Source organism: Mirounga angustirostris, unplaced genomic scaffold, assembly GCF_029215605.1.
Source record: "Mirounga angustirostris isolate CCGP_5_RB_7025 unplaced genomic scaffold, mMirAng1.0.hap1 SCAF_17, whole genome shotgun sequence".
NCBI classification, from domain to species: domain Eukaryota; kingdom Metazoa; phylum Chordata; class Mammalia; order Carnivora; family Phocidae; genus Mirounga; species Mirounga angustirostris.
This window is the reverse complement of record NW_026991725.1, coordinates 34,014,548-34,027,389: the sequence shown is the minus strand read 5'-3', so window position 1 is coordinate 34,027,389 and position 12,842 is coordinate 34,014,548. Positions and strand designations below refer to the sequence as shown.

General features: G+C 37.3%; 1 protein-coding gene across 6 annotated transcripts in view; it reads left to right on the top strand.

The window, feature by feature from the left end:
* Positions 1–2,124, top strand: part of ABCA5 (ATP binding cassette subfamily A member 5) — a 129,677-nt gene extending 127,553 nt beyond the window's left edge. For 5 of the 6 annotated variants that reach the window (XM_064582435.1, XM_064582437.1, XM_064582436.1 and 2 more), the window contains 2 exons: positions 170–225; positions 1,152–2,124. In XM_064582435.1, the coding sequence (XP_064438505.1) occupies positions 170–225; positions 1,152–1,259 (164 nt within the window). In that variant the 3' untranslated portion in view covers positions 1,260–2,124. The remainder of the gene's footprint in view (positions 1–169; positions 226–1,151) is intronic. The other variant, XM_064582439.1, reaches the window with a different exon arrangement.
* Positions 2,125–12,842: the final 10,718 nt, after the last annotated feature.

The following is a 12,842-nucleotide window of genomic DNA, read 5'->3' as shown; positions in this document are numbered from 1 at the left end:
GTGCCTCAGGGAACAAAGAGGAAAGGAACATGTTTTGGCAGCTTCCAATTTAAATGAGTTGATTGCAGAATTTTTTTTTTTAAACAGGTTGTTAGCCATTTAGTAGTTACTGCCATTTTTATTCTTTAGAAATATTAATAAGTTAAATATTGTTTTCATATTTTAATAGCTAAACATACTTTTGCCATTGAAGAATATAGCTTTTCTCAAGCAACATTGGAACAGGTACTATAAAGTTAAATTTTTAAAAGTTTTTTTATAGAAGAAAGTGATATCTAATTGTTTAGATTTATTTATTTATTATTATTATTTTTTAAAGATTTTATTTATTTATTTGAGAGAGAGAGAATGAGAGAGAGCACATGAGAGGGGGGAGGGTCAGAGGGAGAAGCACACTCCCTGCCGAGCAGGGAGCCCCATGCGGGACTCGATCCAGGGACTCCAGGATCATGACCTGAGCCGAAGGCAGTCGCCTAACCAACTGAGCCACCCTGGCGCCCCTATTTATTTATTTTTAAAGATTTATTTGAGAGAGAGAAAATGTGTGCGAGTGAGGGGAGGTGAAGAGGGGGAGGGGAAGCAGACTCCCCGCTGAGAGCGGAGCCACATGGGGCTTGGCTGATCTCATGACACTGAGATCATGACCTGAGCTGAAACCAAGAGTTGGAAGCTTAACCAACTGAGCTACGCAGGTGCCCCTAATTATTTAGATTTATACTGGAGAGGGAGTGTGTTTATGAACCAGAGACAAATTGTTATACAATATGCCTAAACTTTGTATAATCTTAAACAACTTTAGGCTCTCCATCTGCTTATTTTGAAAAACTCAATATTGTTTCTTTAGTAAAGAAAATGGGTGTTTTTGATGTTATTTCATATATCTGAAGTTACATTGCTAAATATTTATAAATTATTTTTTATGACTGCTACTTATATATTTATCAAAAAACAACCTTAATCCTTATAGCATTCAACTTTGTATGTGATTAAAGGAGGTTATTCTGTTTAAATAATATTAATGCCAACATATCTCTTGATAGTTGAATGGTTAATGTATGTAGATGGAGCCTTACAGTGTTTTTTATTTAATTAAAAATTATTTGAGATAATTACAATACAGAATACTGTATTCATTTATTTACTTTATTTAGGTTTTTGTAGAGCTCACTAAAGAACAAGAGGAAGAGGATAGCAGTTGTGGAGCTTTAAACAGCACGCTTTGGTGGGAGAGAACACAGGAAGACAGAGTAGTGTTTTGAAGCAGTTCAGTCTGCTTACTGAATGTCTTTAACTCTGGCTGAAAAGGTATATTATTGGAGTGGTAACTGAAGAACCATGAAAGCACTTGGGATTTTCCTAAGTTCCTTGATTGAAACGCTGTGGTTTTGTGTTTTGCTTTTCTTTAAATAAAGCTTGTATATAAATAATTGAAACTGCGTGTTTGTACATGAAGTATATTGAACTGTAGTCTGTATGTGAGGTCGAATATTTGCTTTTTTACCTTTCAAAAACAGTGCTTTTAAATTTATGATTAAAAGAAATAGTGATAGAATAATTTTATCTTTAACGGTTATCTTTATTTTTAAACTTATACCATCTTGTTACGTAAGTATGTGATATCCCAGTCTAAACAAAAAGAACTAAGACATAAATAATACATAGAAAAGAAATATAAAGCAAAAGTTTCTTGCTTCTCCTTTTTCATTTCTAAAGAAACTCTGAGAGGAGGTTGGCATCCCAGAAAGCAATAAATACCAGGTAGTCTCCGTGAAGGTAGAGTTTGCAGGAGGTGACATCTGCTAGGTGGCACTCATTCATCATAATAAATGAAATGAGACCCTGTTCTATTAGGTGATGTTAGACATAGGTGATTTAGGTCTTTGAAGAAACATTTCTTTTGCTTACAGTAAAATTCACAGGTTTTTAAATTATAATATAATTAAAGGAAGACTGTCTAGAGTCTTATTATGTAATAGCCTGATTGCAGTTAGAATGACATCATCTACACAGTTGGAAGAATCGGCCATACCTTTTCCTGTACCCCTCATGGAATATATAAATTTTTTTGTCATCTTTCTCCCAAAGGGCACATTATATTATAGAATAAAATAATTTGTTGGGTAATCAATTTTGTTGGTAAACTTTATTTGAATCTCTCCTTTATAGTTTAAAGTTTGTGTAGATTTACTTAGTAACTCACTTCAGATTTACTTTGGAACATGGAGGGAGATAAATAAACCTTTGGGGGTTAAGTTAAGGATTAGAAGTAAACTATACATAATTCACTTTAATGAGAAACCAGAATTTTACTGTCAGAGTTGAAGTAAGGTTATGGTTAATGTAATCTTGGAAATACTTCCTTGTAGAACCCATGTGTGGACTATAGGTAAAATGTAATATAAATAACACCAGCTGACATTCTATTTCAACCAGATGAATGACAGTTACTAACTCGCAAAGACAAATATGTTGGGAGTGTGATTTTTGCATTATAAAGAGTCAGAAAAAACAACAGCAACAACAGAAGAATTTGGTACTGAGTTACTGTAAATAGCCAAATCCTTTCCTGAAATACTGTTAACTCTTTAATTTAGGTAAACTTAATGAACTTTTTTTTTTTTTTTTAAAGATTTTATTTATTTGACAGAGACACAGCGAGAGAGGGAACACAAGCAGGGGGAATGGGAGAGGGAGAAGCAGGCTTCCCGCGGAACAGGGAGCCCGACGTGGGGCTTGATCCCAGAACCCTGGGATCATGACCTGAGCCAAAGGCAGATGCTTAACGACTGAGCCACCCAGGCGCCCCAACTTAATGAACTTTTAACACTACTGTGTAATAAAACATCTGTGGTTTTAGGCTCTAGCAGCTGATTTAAAATAGCATTCCTTTCTGAGCAAGGTCCATGACTGATACTTTCCCCCCATTGTTTTGGCAACTGCTGTACACATTCCTAAAGATACCTACTTTTCCAGCTATCTCTGATAGCTTGTCAGTCAGAGATAATCTGATCTAATCTGTCACTCGTCTAAATGAGCTGTTTTTACGGTCTGTGCTTGGATTTTACAACCCACAGCTAAGTTATTTCTCCTTGTAAGATTTAGTTGGCACTAGTTTTTAATGTTCTATCAGCAGCTAACAGCCACTTGCCTCATAATACCAAGCTTTTGGATTCTTCACCTGAGAATCTCACTTTTACACTTTTAGTAATAAAATTGTGACTTTTACTGAACTTTAGTACTGCATAATGAATACAACTCAAGATGCATTTGAAAGAAAATCTTTACCTTTGTAGATAATTAAATAGCACATTGCATCTTGTAAACAAGTCACAGCTAAATGGTGCCATAAATTTAAAGAGATCCCTTTCAGTATCTAGTATTCATATAAATACCCAGGGGCTTTTTTGGGGGGGTATGTTTTCATAGCCGCGTATTGCCTGGAGTACTTAAACTCAGTGTAAGAAACAAAGCGATCTCAGACAGTTATTGAAAAGGTAGTTTCTTAGGACCTGACTATACTGAGGAAAATATGTTATTTTAAATAGAGCTTGGCTAACTGAGAACATTACCTGCTTCCGCACAATGATTCACTACATCTGTGAATGAACGTGTGACCAACGTAAAGGGAAGTGAAAGTTGAGGTTGTGCTGAGTAGTTGTAATCATGTTCTTATCCATTATGTTTGTTCAGTTACGGACTATTGTGCTCCTGTAAGCAATTTTTTTAAAGACACTTGAATTATTTTTTTTTTAGTTTTTACAGAGTGAATATATTTTGATCATGAATTAAATTATATGTAGGAATATTCCATTTTTACAGTAGTAAAATCTTTCCTAATCAGAAGTTTAAGTTTTTAGAGTTCTTATTTAAATTCCAGAAGTATAATTTAACTAATACTTAGGAAAGCAAGGGTAATTGGGGTGAAAAAAAGGAGACAAAAAGTCAAATAGGAAGTTTATCTTTATTTACAGTGGACAGTTCATGTTTTTGAACACATTTTATTTCAAAATGTCTTAAATTACTGATCTTAAAATTTTTTCTATACCAATAATAAATATAAATACATACATTAGGCAAAAGTTGGAAAAAACAGCACCACCTAGTTTATACTTTCTGTCTACAATCAAATTTTAAAAGTGAAGCCTGGATTTTACTGAGTGACTCTGGTTACTGACTGATAAGGCGAACCTCTGTCTGCAGCTGTTAGGAACCAAGCAGATGGTAACAATGAAAACACTATGTGAGTGTACTTTACATTTCATTTTGTGGGCTCTTAATTTTTTTTCGAGTTCATTTCCAGTAGAGAACAACAAAAGGCTGTAGGTTTTCTTTAAAAACATTTTTCTTTTGGGCGCCTGGGTGGCTCAGTTGGTTAAGCGACTGCCTTCGGCTCAGGTCATGATCCTGGAGTCCCGGGATCGAGTCCCGCATCGGGCTCCCTGCTCGGCAGGGAGTCTGCTTCTCCCTCTGACCCTCCCCCCTCTCATGTGCTTGCTCTCTCTCATTCTCTCTCTCTCAAATAAATAAATAAAATCTTTAAAAAAAAAAATTTTTTTTTCTTTTAAATTGGCACAAGCTACCTTAAATCAATATTTTGATTTTAATCATTAAAATATTTTTAGAGAAATTTAATTCAACAGACCGTTTTAGTGATGATCTTTCAAGCAGTGGGTTCTTTGGATACAAAGATGACTATCCATTTTGGCCCTTGTAAGATCTTACAATCTAGTAGGGGGAAGATCAATACTTATGTAACTATAATAGCACAAATGCTTTGCTAGTGTTACTAATACTTTTATTGGAGCACAATTAATTCTACTTAGGGTAGGTATGTCCTTGTTTCTATTGTTCTGTTGGTCATACATTTCATTCTGATTGTACTATGAGTTTCATGAAATACCATTCTGTATTTTCATAAATAGGCATTGTTTTGTGAAAAACAGGAATGCTTATCATAACTTAATGTATTTTTAATATTGCTAACATCCATTTTTCATTTTCTCTCCTGAAAGAACATATTACATACAATGAAAGAATGATTTCTCAGGTGAATAATTTTTATATCAGCTATTCTTCTAAGGTAAAAGTTTATTTTTTATTCATAATGTGTTATATGTAAGTAATTCTCAATGCTACTCTTCAAGAAAAATAAATATTATATTAGTAATAAGCTTTAAGAACTGAACATTTAAGATAACCTTTCGTTTTGTATACTAAAATGGATTTTTTTTAATTTAGTGTTGATAAATGAATAACGAGTGACTCATTAAAAATGAAGAAAAAACCTGGCACTAAGATTGTTAGTAATTATTGTTTTAGTATCTGTTGGGAGTTTCCAAGTACAATGGGAACATTGACAGTACTTGTGTTTTAATTCACATTTATAATTTAAGATTGAACAGAGTATTCCCTTTTTCTTTTTTAAGATTTTATTTATTTATTTGTGTGAGAGAGCAAGCAGGGGCAGCAGCAGAGGGAGAGGGAGAAGCAGGCTCCCCGCCGAGCAAGGAACCCAATGTGGGACTTGATCCCAGAACCCTGGGATCATGACCTGAGCCAAAGGCAGATGCTTAATGACTGAGCTACCCAGGCTCCCCAAACAGGGTATTCTTGTAGATCTTTTTATCTCAATTCTATTTTGTGAAAATATAAAGCAACCACTTTGATTTACATTTTATTACATTTAACAGATTAAATTATTCCCAAATACTTAACACTACTTATATACTTATTAATTTCCTTAGAATTTTTTGAATAACTTTGATTCTCCCAAACACTTGGACAAGATTTTAAATTTAATGGACAAATTCTTCCCAAGAACCTAAGATACGCTTGCAAATCTAATCACCTTTTTTAATTAAGCAAATAAACTTAATTTCAAACGTCTTAAAAATGGACAACATACACAAAACTACATGATTAAAAGGTTTACTTCACACATGCATAAATGCAGGATTCAAAAAAAGTGTTAATATAATAATTTGAAGTAATTTTTTTCCACCATCTCTACACATATATCTGCCCAGGGTTACACATTTACTAATAAAAGGGCCATCTCAGGTCACCAAAGTTTACCTCTTGATAACTGGAAATTAAGACATGGATGGTGGTTAGGTTGCTCAGTTAATGATTGGAACGGATCAGGGACTATCTATGAAGTAAACCAAATGCTAATATGAGCATAAAATCTGGATTATGAGTTTCCCAGCAGCTGTCCAGGTGGCCCTTCTTTTATATTCAAGCTTTGACTGAGCTTTCAGCTGTGCCTTAACTAAGTTGCAGGTTTTTGTGACCCAGTATTTTTCTCTATGACAAGATATCACTTAAGTTTTATTGTTAGTTTTCATTGAAATTTATGATAATAGGGTTTTTCAAGTTCTGTGTTGTGACTATAGTGTACCTTTCTCAATTAAAGACTAGCTAAATGAATCCCTCACTTGGATTGCAATTTTATTTTCCTTTTTGTTTTGTAGTTCTTACATGTGCATTAACCATAATACTGTGGTCATTTTACTAACAGAATGATACCATTGCTTTGGATCAATTTATCTAATTCTTACCTATTAATATAAAGTCTGTCACATAGTTGTAGGAGAAGATACTTTGAAAGCTGATTTTCTTGTTTATGTTTTGGCTTGTAGTTTTTTTCACCACATGATTCTTGTGTAATTATTATTTAGTTGATGTTCACTCATCCAACAAGGGTTCACTCATCCAACAAGGGTTAAGTTATAAAATAACTTGGCCAAAGTTACGCGGGGTTTGCTGAGGGAAGAAAGGGACAGTCCCATGCAGGAGCTGCAGGACCTCGCCATATCTACCCACAGGAGCTAGGACAGTATACATAGGATTGGATTCTGAGGGTACTTGACATAGTGGTGCCAAACATAAAGTTAGATAAGAAAGAATATTTCTTTGGGAGCACTTTTGGGCATGCAGGATTTTTAACACCCTGCCAAGAACCCCAGGAGATGTGAACATGCTAAAATAGCTCCTAGAAGCATAAAAAAAGCAGTGGCCCATCTGATGTCACAAATGCCAAAAAGCCATGGTACGTGATGAAAAAGGAGTGAAAAGATTCAGAAAATTGGGCATGCGTGAGGTTTACTATGAGACTGGAGAACACAGTCGAGGGTTAAGTTAAAAGCAACAAGGAATGTGCTAGTGAGGGACACACCAACATCACTCTAAAGTTAGTGGAAGCTGTCCTCTGAGCTGATGGTCTGCAGTCATTACATCACTAGGCACACAAATAGCAATATCATAGCAAGTGTACATGGTATCTATCCCTGTAGACCTCCTCCAAAGGGATCTCTGCCATTAACCCAAGTAATTATACAGTGGGAAAGGGGAATACCCAAACATTTTTTTTTTTTTAAGATTTTATTTATTTATTTGAGAGAGAGAGAGAATGAGAGAGAGCACATGAGAGGGGGGAGGGTCAGAGGGAGAAGCAGACTCCCTGCTGAGCAGGGAGCCCGACGCGGGACTCGATCCAGGGACTCCAGGATCATGACCTGAGCCGAAGGCAGTCGCTTAACCAACTGAGCCACCCAGGCGCCCCGGGGAATACCCAAACATTTTAAGGTGCATTGGACATAGGAAAGAAATTGATACAGAGACCCAAAGCATCATCATGGCCCCTCTGTCACAGTTGGGGCATTTGAGGGCCAGGTAATAAAATCTTGGCTTAGCTCCAGTTCATAGTGAGTCTACTAGTCTATAGATCCAACTGGTGTTCATGTCTAGTTTCAGAATATATAATTGGAATAGACATGAGAGTTGGCATAACTTGGACATGTTTCCTTGGCTTGGATAAGAACTATTACAATAGGTGTATTTGTTTCCTAAGGTTGCCATAACAAAGTGCCACAAATTGAGTGACTTAAGATCACAAATTTTATTCTCAGAGTTCTGGAGGCCACATTCGAGGTGTTGGCAGGGTTGGATCCTTCTTGGGGGATCAGAGAGAGTCCGTTCCATGCCTCTTTTCTAGCTTATGGTAGTTGCCTGAAGTCCTTGGAGTTCCCTAGATAGCAGTTGCATGACCCCAATCTTGTCACATGGCCATCTTCCTTGTGAATCTATCTTGGTGTGTGTTCCCTTCTAAGGGCACCAGTCATTTCAGATTGAGGGCTCAACCTACTCCAATATGACCTCATCTTAACTAGTTACATCTGCAAAGACCCTATTTAGAAATAGGTCTCAGGAAAGAGGAATTTTGAGAAGGGGGCACTATTCAACCTAGTACAGTGGGGAAGACCAAACAGAAACCTCTAAAACTGCCCTCTTCTCAGCCAGGATAGGAAATAAAAACAATATTTCATTTTGGGAGTGGGGAATGGAGAGAGAATGGAAGAACTTAAAGATGCAGGTAGAAGTGGCCTTTATTACATCTGCATTTTAATATACTAATCTTGCCCCTGCAAAAACCAGATTCTGGAAGATGACTATCTACTGAAAACTCAACCAAATAGTAGCTCTTATTTAGCACCCTAGCCAGATAATGCTGTTTTGCAAGAGCAGATTAAGAACAGCTTCTGTCATACGGGATTCAACCAGTGATTTATTTGACCAGTGCTTTTTCTATTCCAATCAGAAAGAGAATCAGGAAGATTTTGCATTAATATGGAATGGTCGAAAGTGTACATTTCAGTCTTGCCCTAAGGTTAGGCTAGAGTTCTCCCACCCTCAACATATTCCAAGGAGATTTGGATCAGCTGGATATCCCAAAGAACATGGCATTGTCTACTCTTGACAGCAGACTAGATGAACAAGAAGTGGTTAGTATTATTGGAGGCCTTGGTGAGACGTTTTGCTGCAGAGGGGATATAGCAAAATGCAACACAAATAATGCTCTACTGGAGAATAATTTCTCATTTTCCCTTTACTGTCCAAAGTATACTGGATTTTTTGTTATCAATTTTGCACAAAGATGATTTATTATTGTTTAATGCCAAGTATCTTAACCTTGGCTCTATTGATAGTTGGACTGGATCCTTCTTTGTTGTATGTGTTGGGGAGTGAAGTGGTAGGCTGCCCTGTGCTTTGTAGGATATTTAGCGGCATCCCTGGCTCTTCCTGTTAAATGCCAGTAGCACAATTAAAAAAAAAAAATGCTTCAATTTTGTCAAATGTCCCCTTGAGGGCAAGATCTCCCTCTTTGAGAACATTGATTTAATGCATTTGGGTTAAAAATAGATTCAATTCATTTATCCAAAATTTTCATTGGAAAAGTTGTCTTTAACACTATTCTGTCGTTTTTCCATATGCAGGTAATGCTTCATACTCTGTGCTCAAGGGAGGTGGGTTCCTGGTTCTGGTTCACTCGGATTGAGTTAATAGACACATCTTTTCAATTCTAATTTTTTTCTTTTCTTCTAAAAAGTTATTATTAAAGTATAGTTGACATACAATGCTATATTAGTTTCAGGTGTTAAAATCTCATTTTTAAAATAAACATTCAGGGTTTGATAGACTATCTACAAACTTATTCTGAAGGTCTTGGTGTGCATAATGAAGTTTTCAGTGCTATTTTGAGTTACTCTTAGATTTTGATTATTTTGTGATTTTTCTTATTACATGTTAGGTTGTTTATCTGCATTCTTAACCCATTTCTTAATGAGGTTCCCAATCTAGGACTGTTTCTTTTGGGGGAGGGGGCATCCCTATTTTCAAGCCTACATTATGAATATTTGAAGTGAGTTCCCGAGATGAACATAAATACCTATGAAGACAGTATGGCAGATCCACACGTTGGTATAGCCTTGCTTACATTTTGAAGTTCAAGGTAAGAACCTTTAAAGAAATTCTACAAATACTATCTGACTTATGGCCCTTATAGTCATATATATTGTTATTATAAGATGCACACCGAGGGTCTTATGTTGGCCCTCATGGATGTTCCCATGCAGTTGAAGATACAAAGCCTATCAGATCACTGAGGAAAAAAAGATGAGAACTGAGTTGCATAAAAAGCCACTGAAAGTTTCTTGATCATTTTAGTCTAATTGAAAGTCAAAAGAATTTTGAGTAATAATATACAATTTAAATGCACATTCTCTGTGCTGGTGGAGAATGAATCTCACATTGGAAATGTGGCAGATTTTTTATTCAAAAACATTTTATCTTAAACTTTACAATTAAGGTTCAGGCTCCTAACCCCCCTTCCCCCCACTCCCCCCTACCCCCCTAGCTCCCTGCCTCACTCCAGAGATCATGACAATCCTGCCAGGTGAAAAGCAGCATGGTAACTAACATGCTGCAGATGCCTAGGAGAGACCCCGCTAAATGCGAACCCCTCTGACCACCAGATGGCAGCAGAGGGCTGTGTTTAAAGGGCATTTTCCCAGGACCGGAAATGGGTCGAGTAGGGCCTCCTGAGCAATGGCCAAAGAAGAGCCCAAGTTGGAGCCAGCAAGATAGTCTGGGAAGCCTGAGGCTGAACTCTACTGAGTCAAATGGTCATCCTTGTGCTAGTTCATTTGGGAAGTAGTGAGGAGACAGCGGGGTTCATGATGTTTGAACAAAGAACAAGAAATGAGGGATGAGCCAGAAGACAGTCCTAGCCATTCAACAAATGGAAGAAGGCAGAACAGCCAAGAGGTTTGAAAGGACAGGAAGTGTGTGGTAGAGAGACATTCAGGGTGGATTTTTAAATCCCTCCTTCTGTTCATTTTAAGGAGCCAAAAATCCAAAACTTTTCAGGTACTCTCCAAAAGGTGGACAGGGAATACTATGTTACCTCTTATCTGGGAAGTCAACTTTATTGATAACTGGGATAATTGGGAGGGAGATGGGCAGAGGTGGTAAAAAGAAACTGCCAGAAAAGGTGTTTTGGGGTAACGAGGTTAATAAAGATAACTACAGTCTGTAATCTGATTTTTAATTCTTTCTTTGTTTCAAATAGTAAAACCAGTGATACATATTTGAGAAAATTCAGGTTTTTTTCCCATGTAAAGAATTACTTAAGAATTTCAATGATGATTCTCAGGTGGGCAAAAGTATCAAGATGAGTCAAAAAAAAAAAGTGCCATTGGAATATTTTAAAGGTAAGTCAATTCCCACTGTTAGAAGAGACTTGATATGTTAAGAACTAAGCTTTAGAAATAGTAATTGCTAACATTTATTGAGGGCTTACTTTGTGCAGGGCATCATTCCATTGTTCTGTGCACTTCTGTAGACAGACCAGTGGTTCTCTGACCAGCCGTATCAGAATCTGCTGGGGACTGTTACAAGCGTAAATTCTCAGGTCACCCCAGAGCTACCGAATCAGAAACTCCAGGAGTGGGGTCCAGCCACCTGTGTAATTATAGCAAACTCTCCAGGTGATCTTGACACTTGCTAACGTTGGAGCATGTATTCACCAGTGTTGAATATTGTATTTAATCCTTACAACAAGCCTAAAAAATAAGGATCTTTATCTTCACCCTCCACTTTATAGCTGGAAAATCTGAGGCCAGAGAAGTTGTGATTTACCCAGTGACACTGAGTCCCTAGGTAGCACAGCTGCAGTTTGACTTCAGAGCTTATATTCTTGATGTCTTCCTTTTAGAGAGAGTGCCACTAAGCCTCTCGTGGGATCTGGCTTCTGTCCTATGGCACTTACATTGAATTCACTCATTAAAAGCAACATATGTAATAGGTAGATCTCTCTGGGTATGCTCACACCTCCAAACACATATGAGAGTATCTGTTGCCAAAGGTGGCCGGTAGTGACTGAAATTTTATTTGTCTTGTCTTCCTGCAAGGTCAGTTGAGGATAATCAGTCAAAAGTGGTCCGTTGTGAAAAGCATAGAGAAATGAGAATTTGCATTAGCTGAACAGTGATTTTCAAACTTAAGTGGGCATCTGAATTGCCTGCTTTGAGAAATCCTGAATGCAGTGAAGCCTGAGGGGTCTGGACCAAAGTTGTGAATGGTCTAAGGAAGGAGACAGTTCAGGAACAGACTTTGGAGGGTTTAGCACCTTTCCCTGAGGGTCTTCTGAAAACTAACCCTCCCTGATTTTCACTTTAAAGCTATTGAGTCATTGGGGCACCTGGGTGGCTCAGTCGTTAAGCGTCTGCCTTCAGCTCGGGTCATGATCCCAGGGTCCTGGGATCGAGCCCCGCATTGGGCTCCCTGCTCTGCGGGAAGCCTGCTTCTCCCTCTCCCACTCCCCCTGCTTGTGTTCCCTCTCTCGCTGTGTCTCTCTCTGTCAAATAAATAAAATCTTTTAAAAAATAAAATAAAGCTATTGAGTCATTTAGATTAGAAAAGATAAATCCGTGAAGAGTGCATAATTAGAAGACTGACTTTTTGTGGCACAGGAGTTTTATATTCTAAGATGTGTGAGTGTGTGTGTGTTGGGAAAGGGAGCCTGGGAGTGCATAGCAAGCCACCCCCCAGACTGGACTGGCTTCGGTCACACACATAGTAGTCAGTGATTCAGTTCAACGTCTTTTGTTTTTAAATTCTTGCAGTAGCCCAAACACTAGGTTAGGAGCTGCAGATACAAGGTAAACAATACAGTCCTGACTTTAAAGGGCTTCTAGTATATTAGGAGATACAGAGAAATAGATGGGTATGTTAGTTATCTATTGCTATGTAACAAATCACCCCAAAACTTAGCATCTTAAATATAACATTCATCAACTCACAGTGTCTGGAGGTCGGGAATCTGAGTGTAGCTTAGCTATATGCTTTTAAAATTAATGACCAAATAAACAGGACAAAAGGCAATTTGGAGATAGGGAGACTGTATAAGGAAATATGAACTACAAGAGACTTAATGCAGTACCATAAAAAGAAGCAGGATGCTATAAAAAAGAACAGTCAGAGGATGAGACTACATTAGGAAC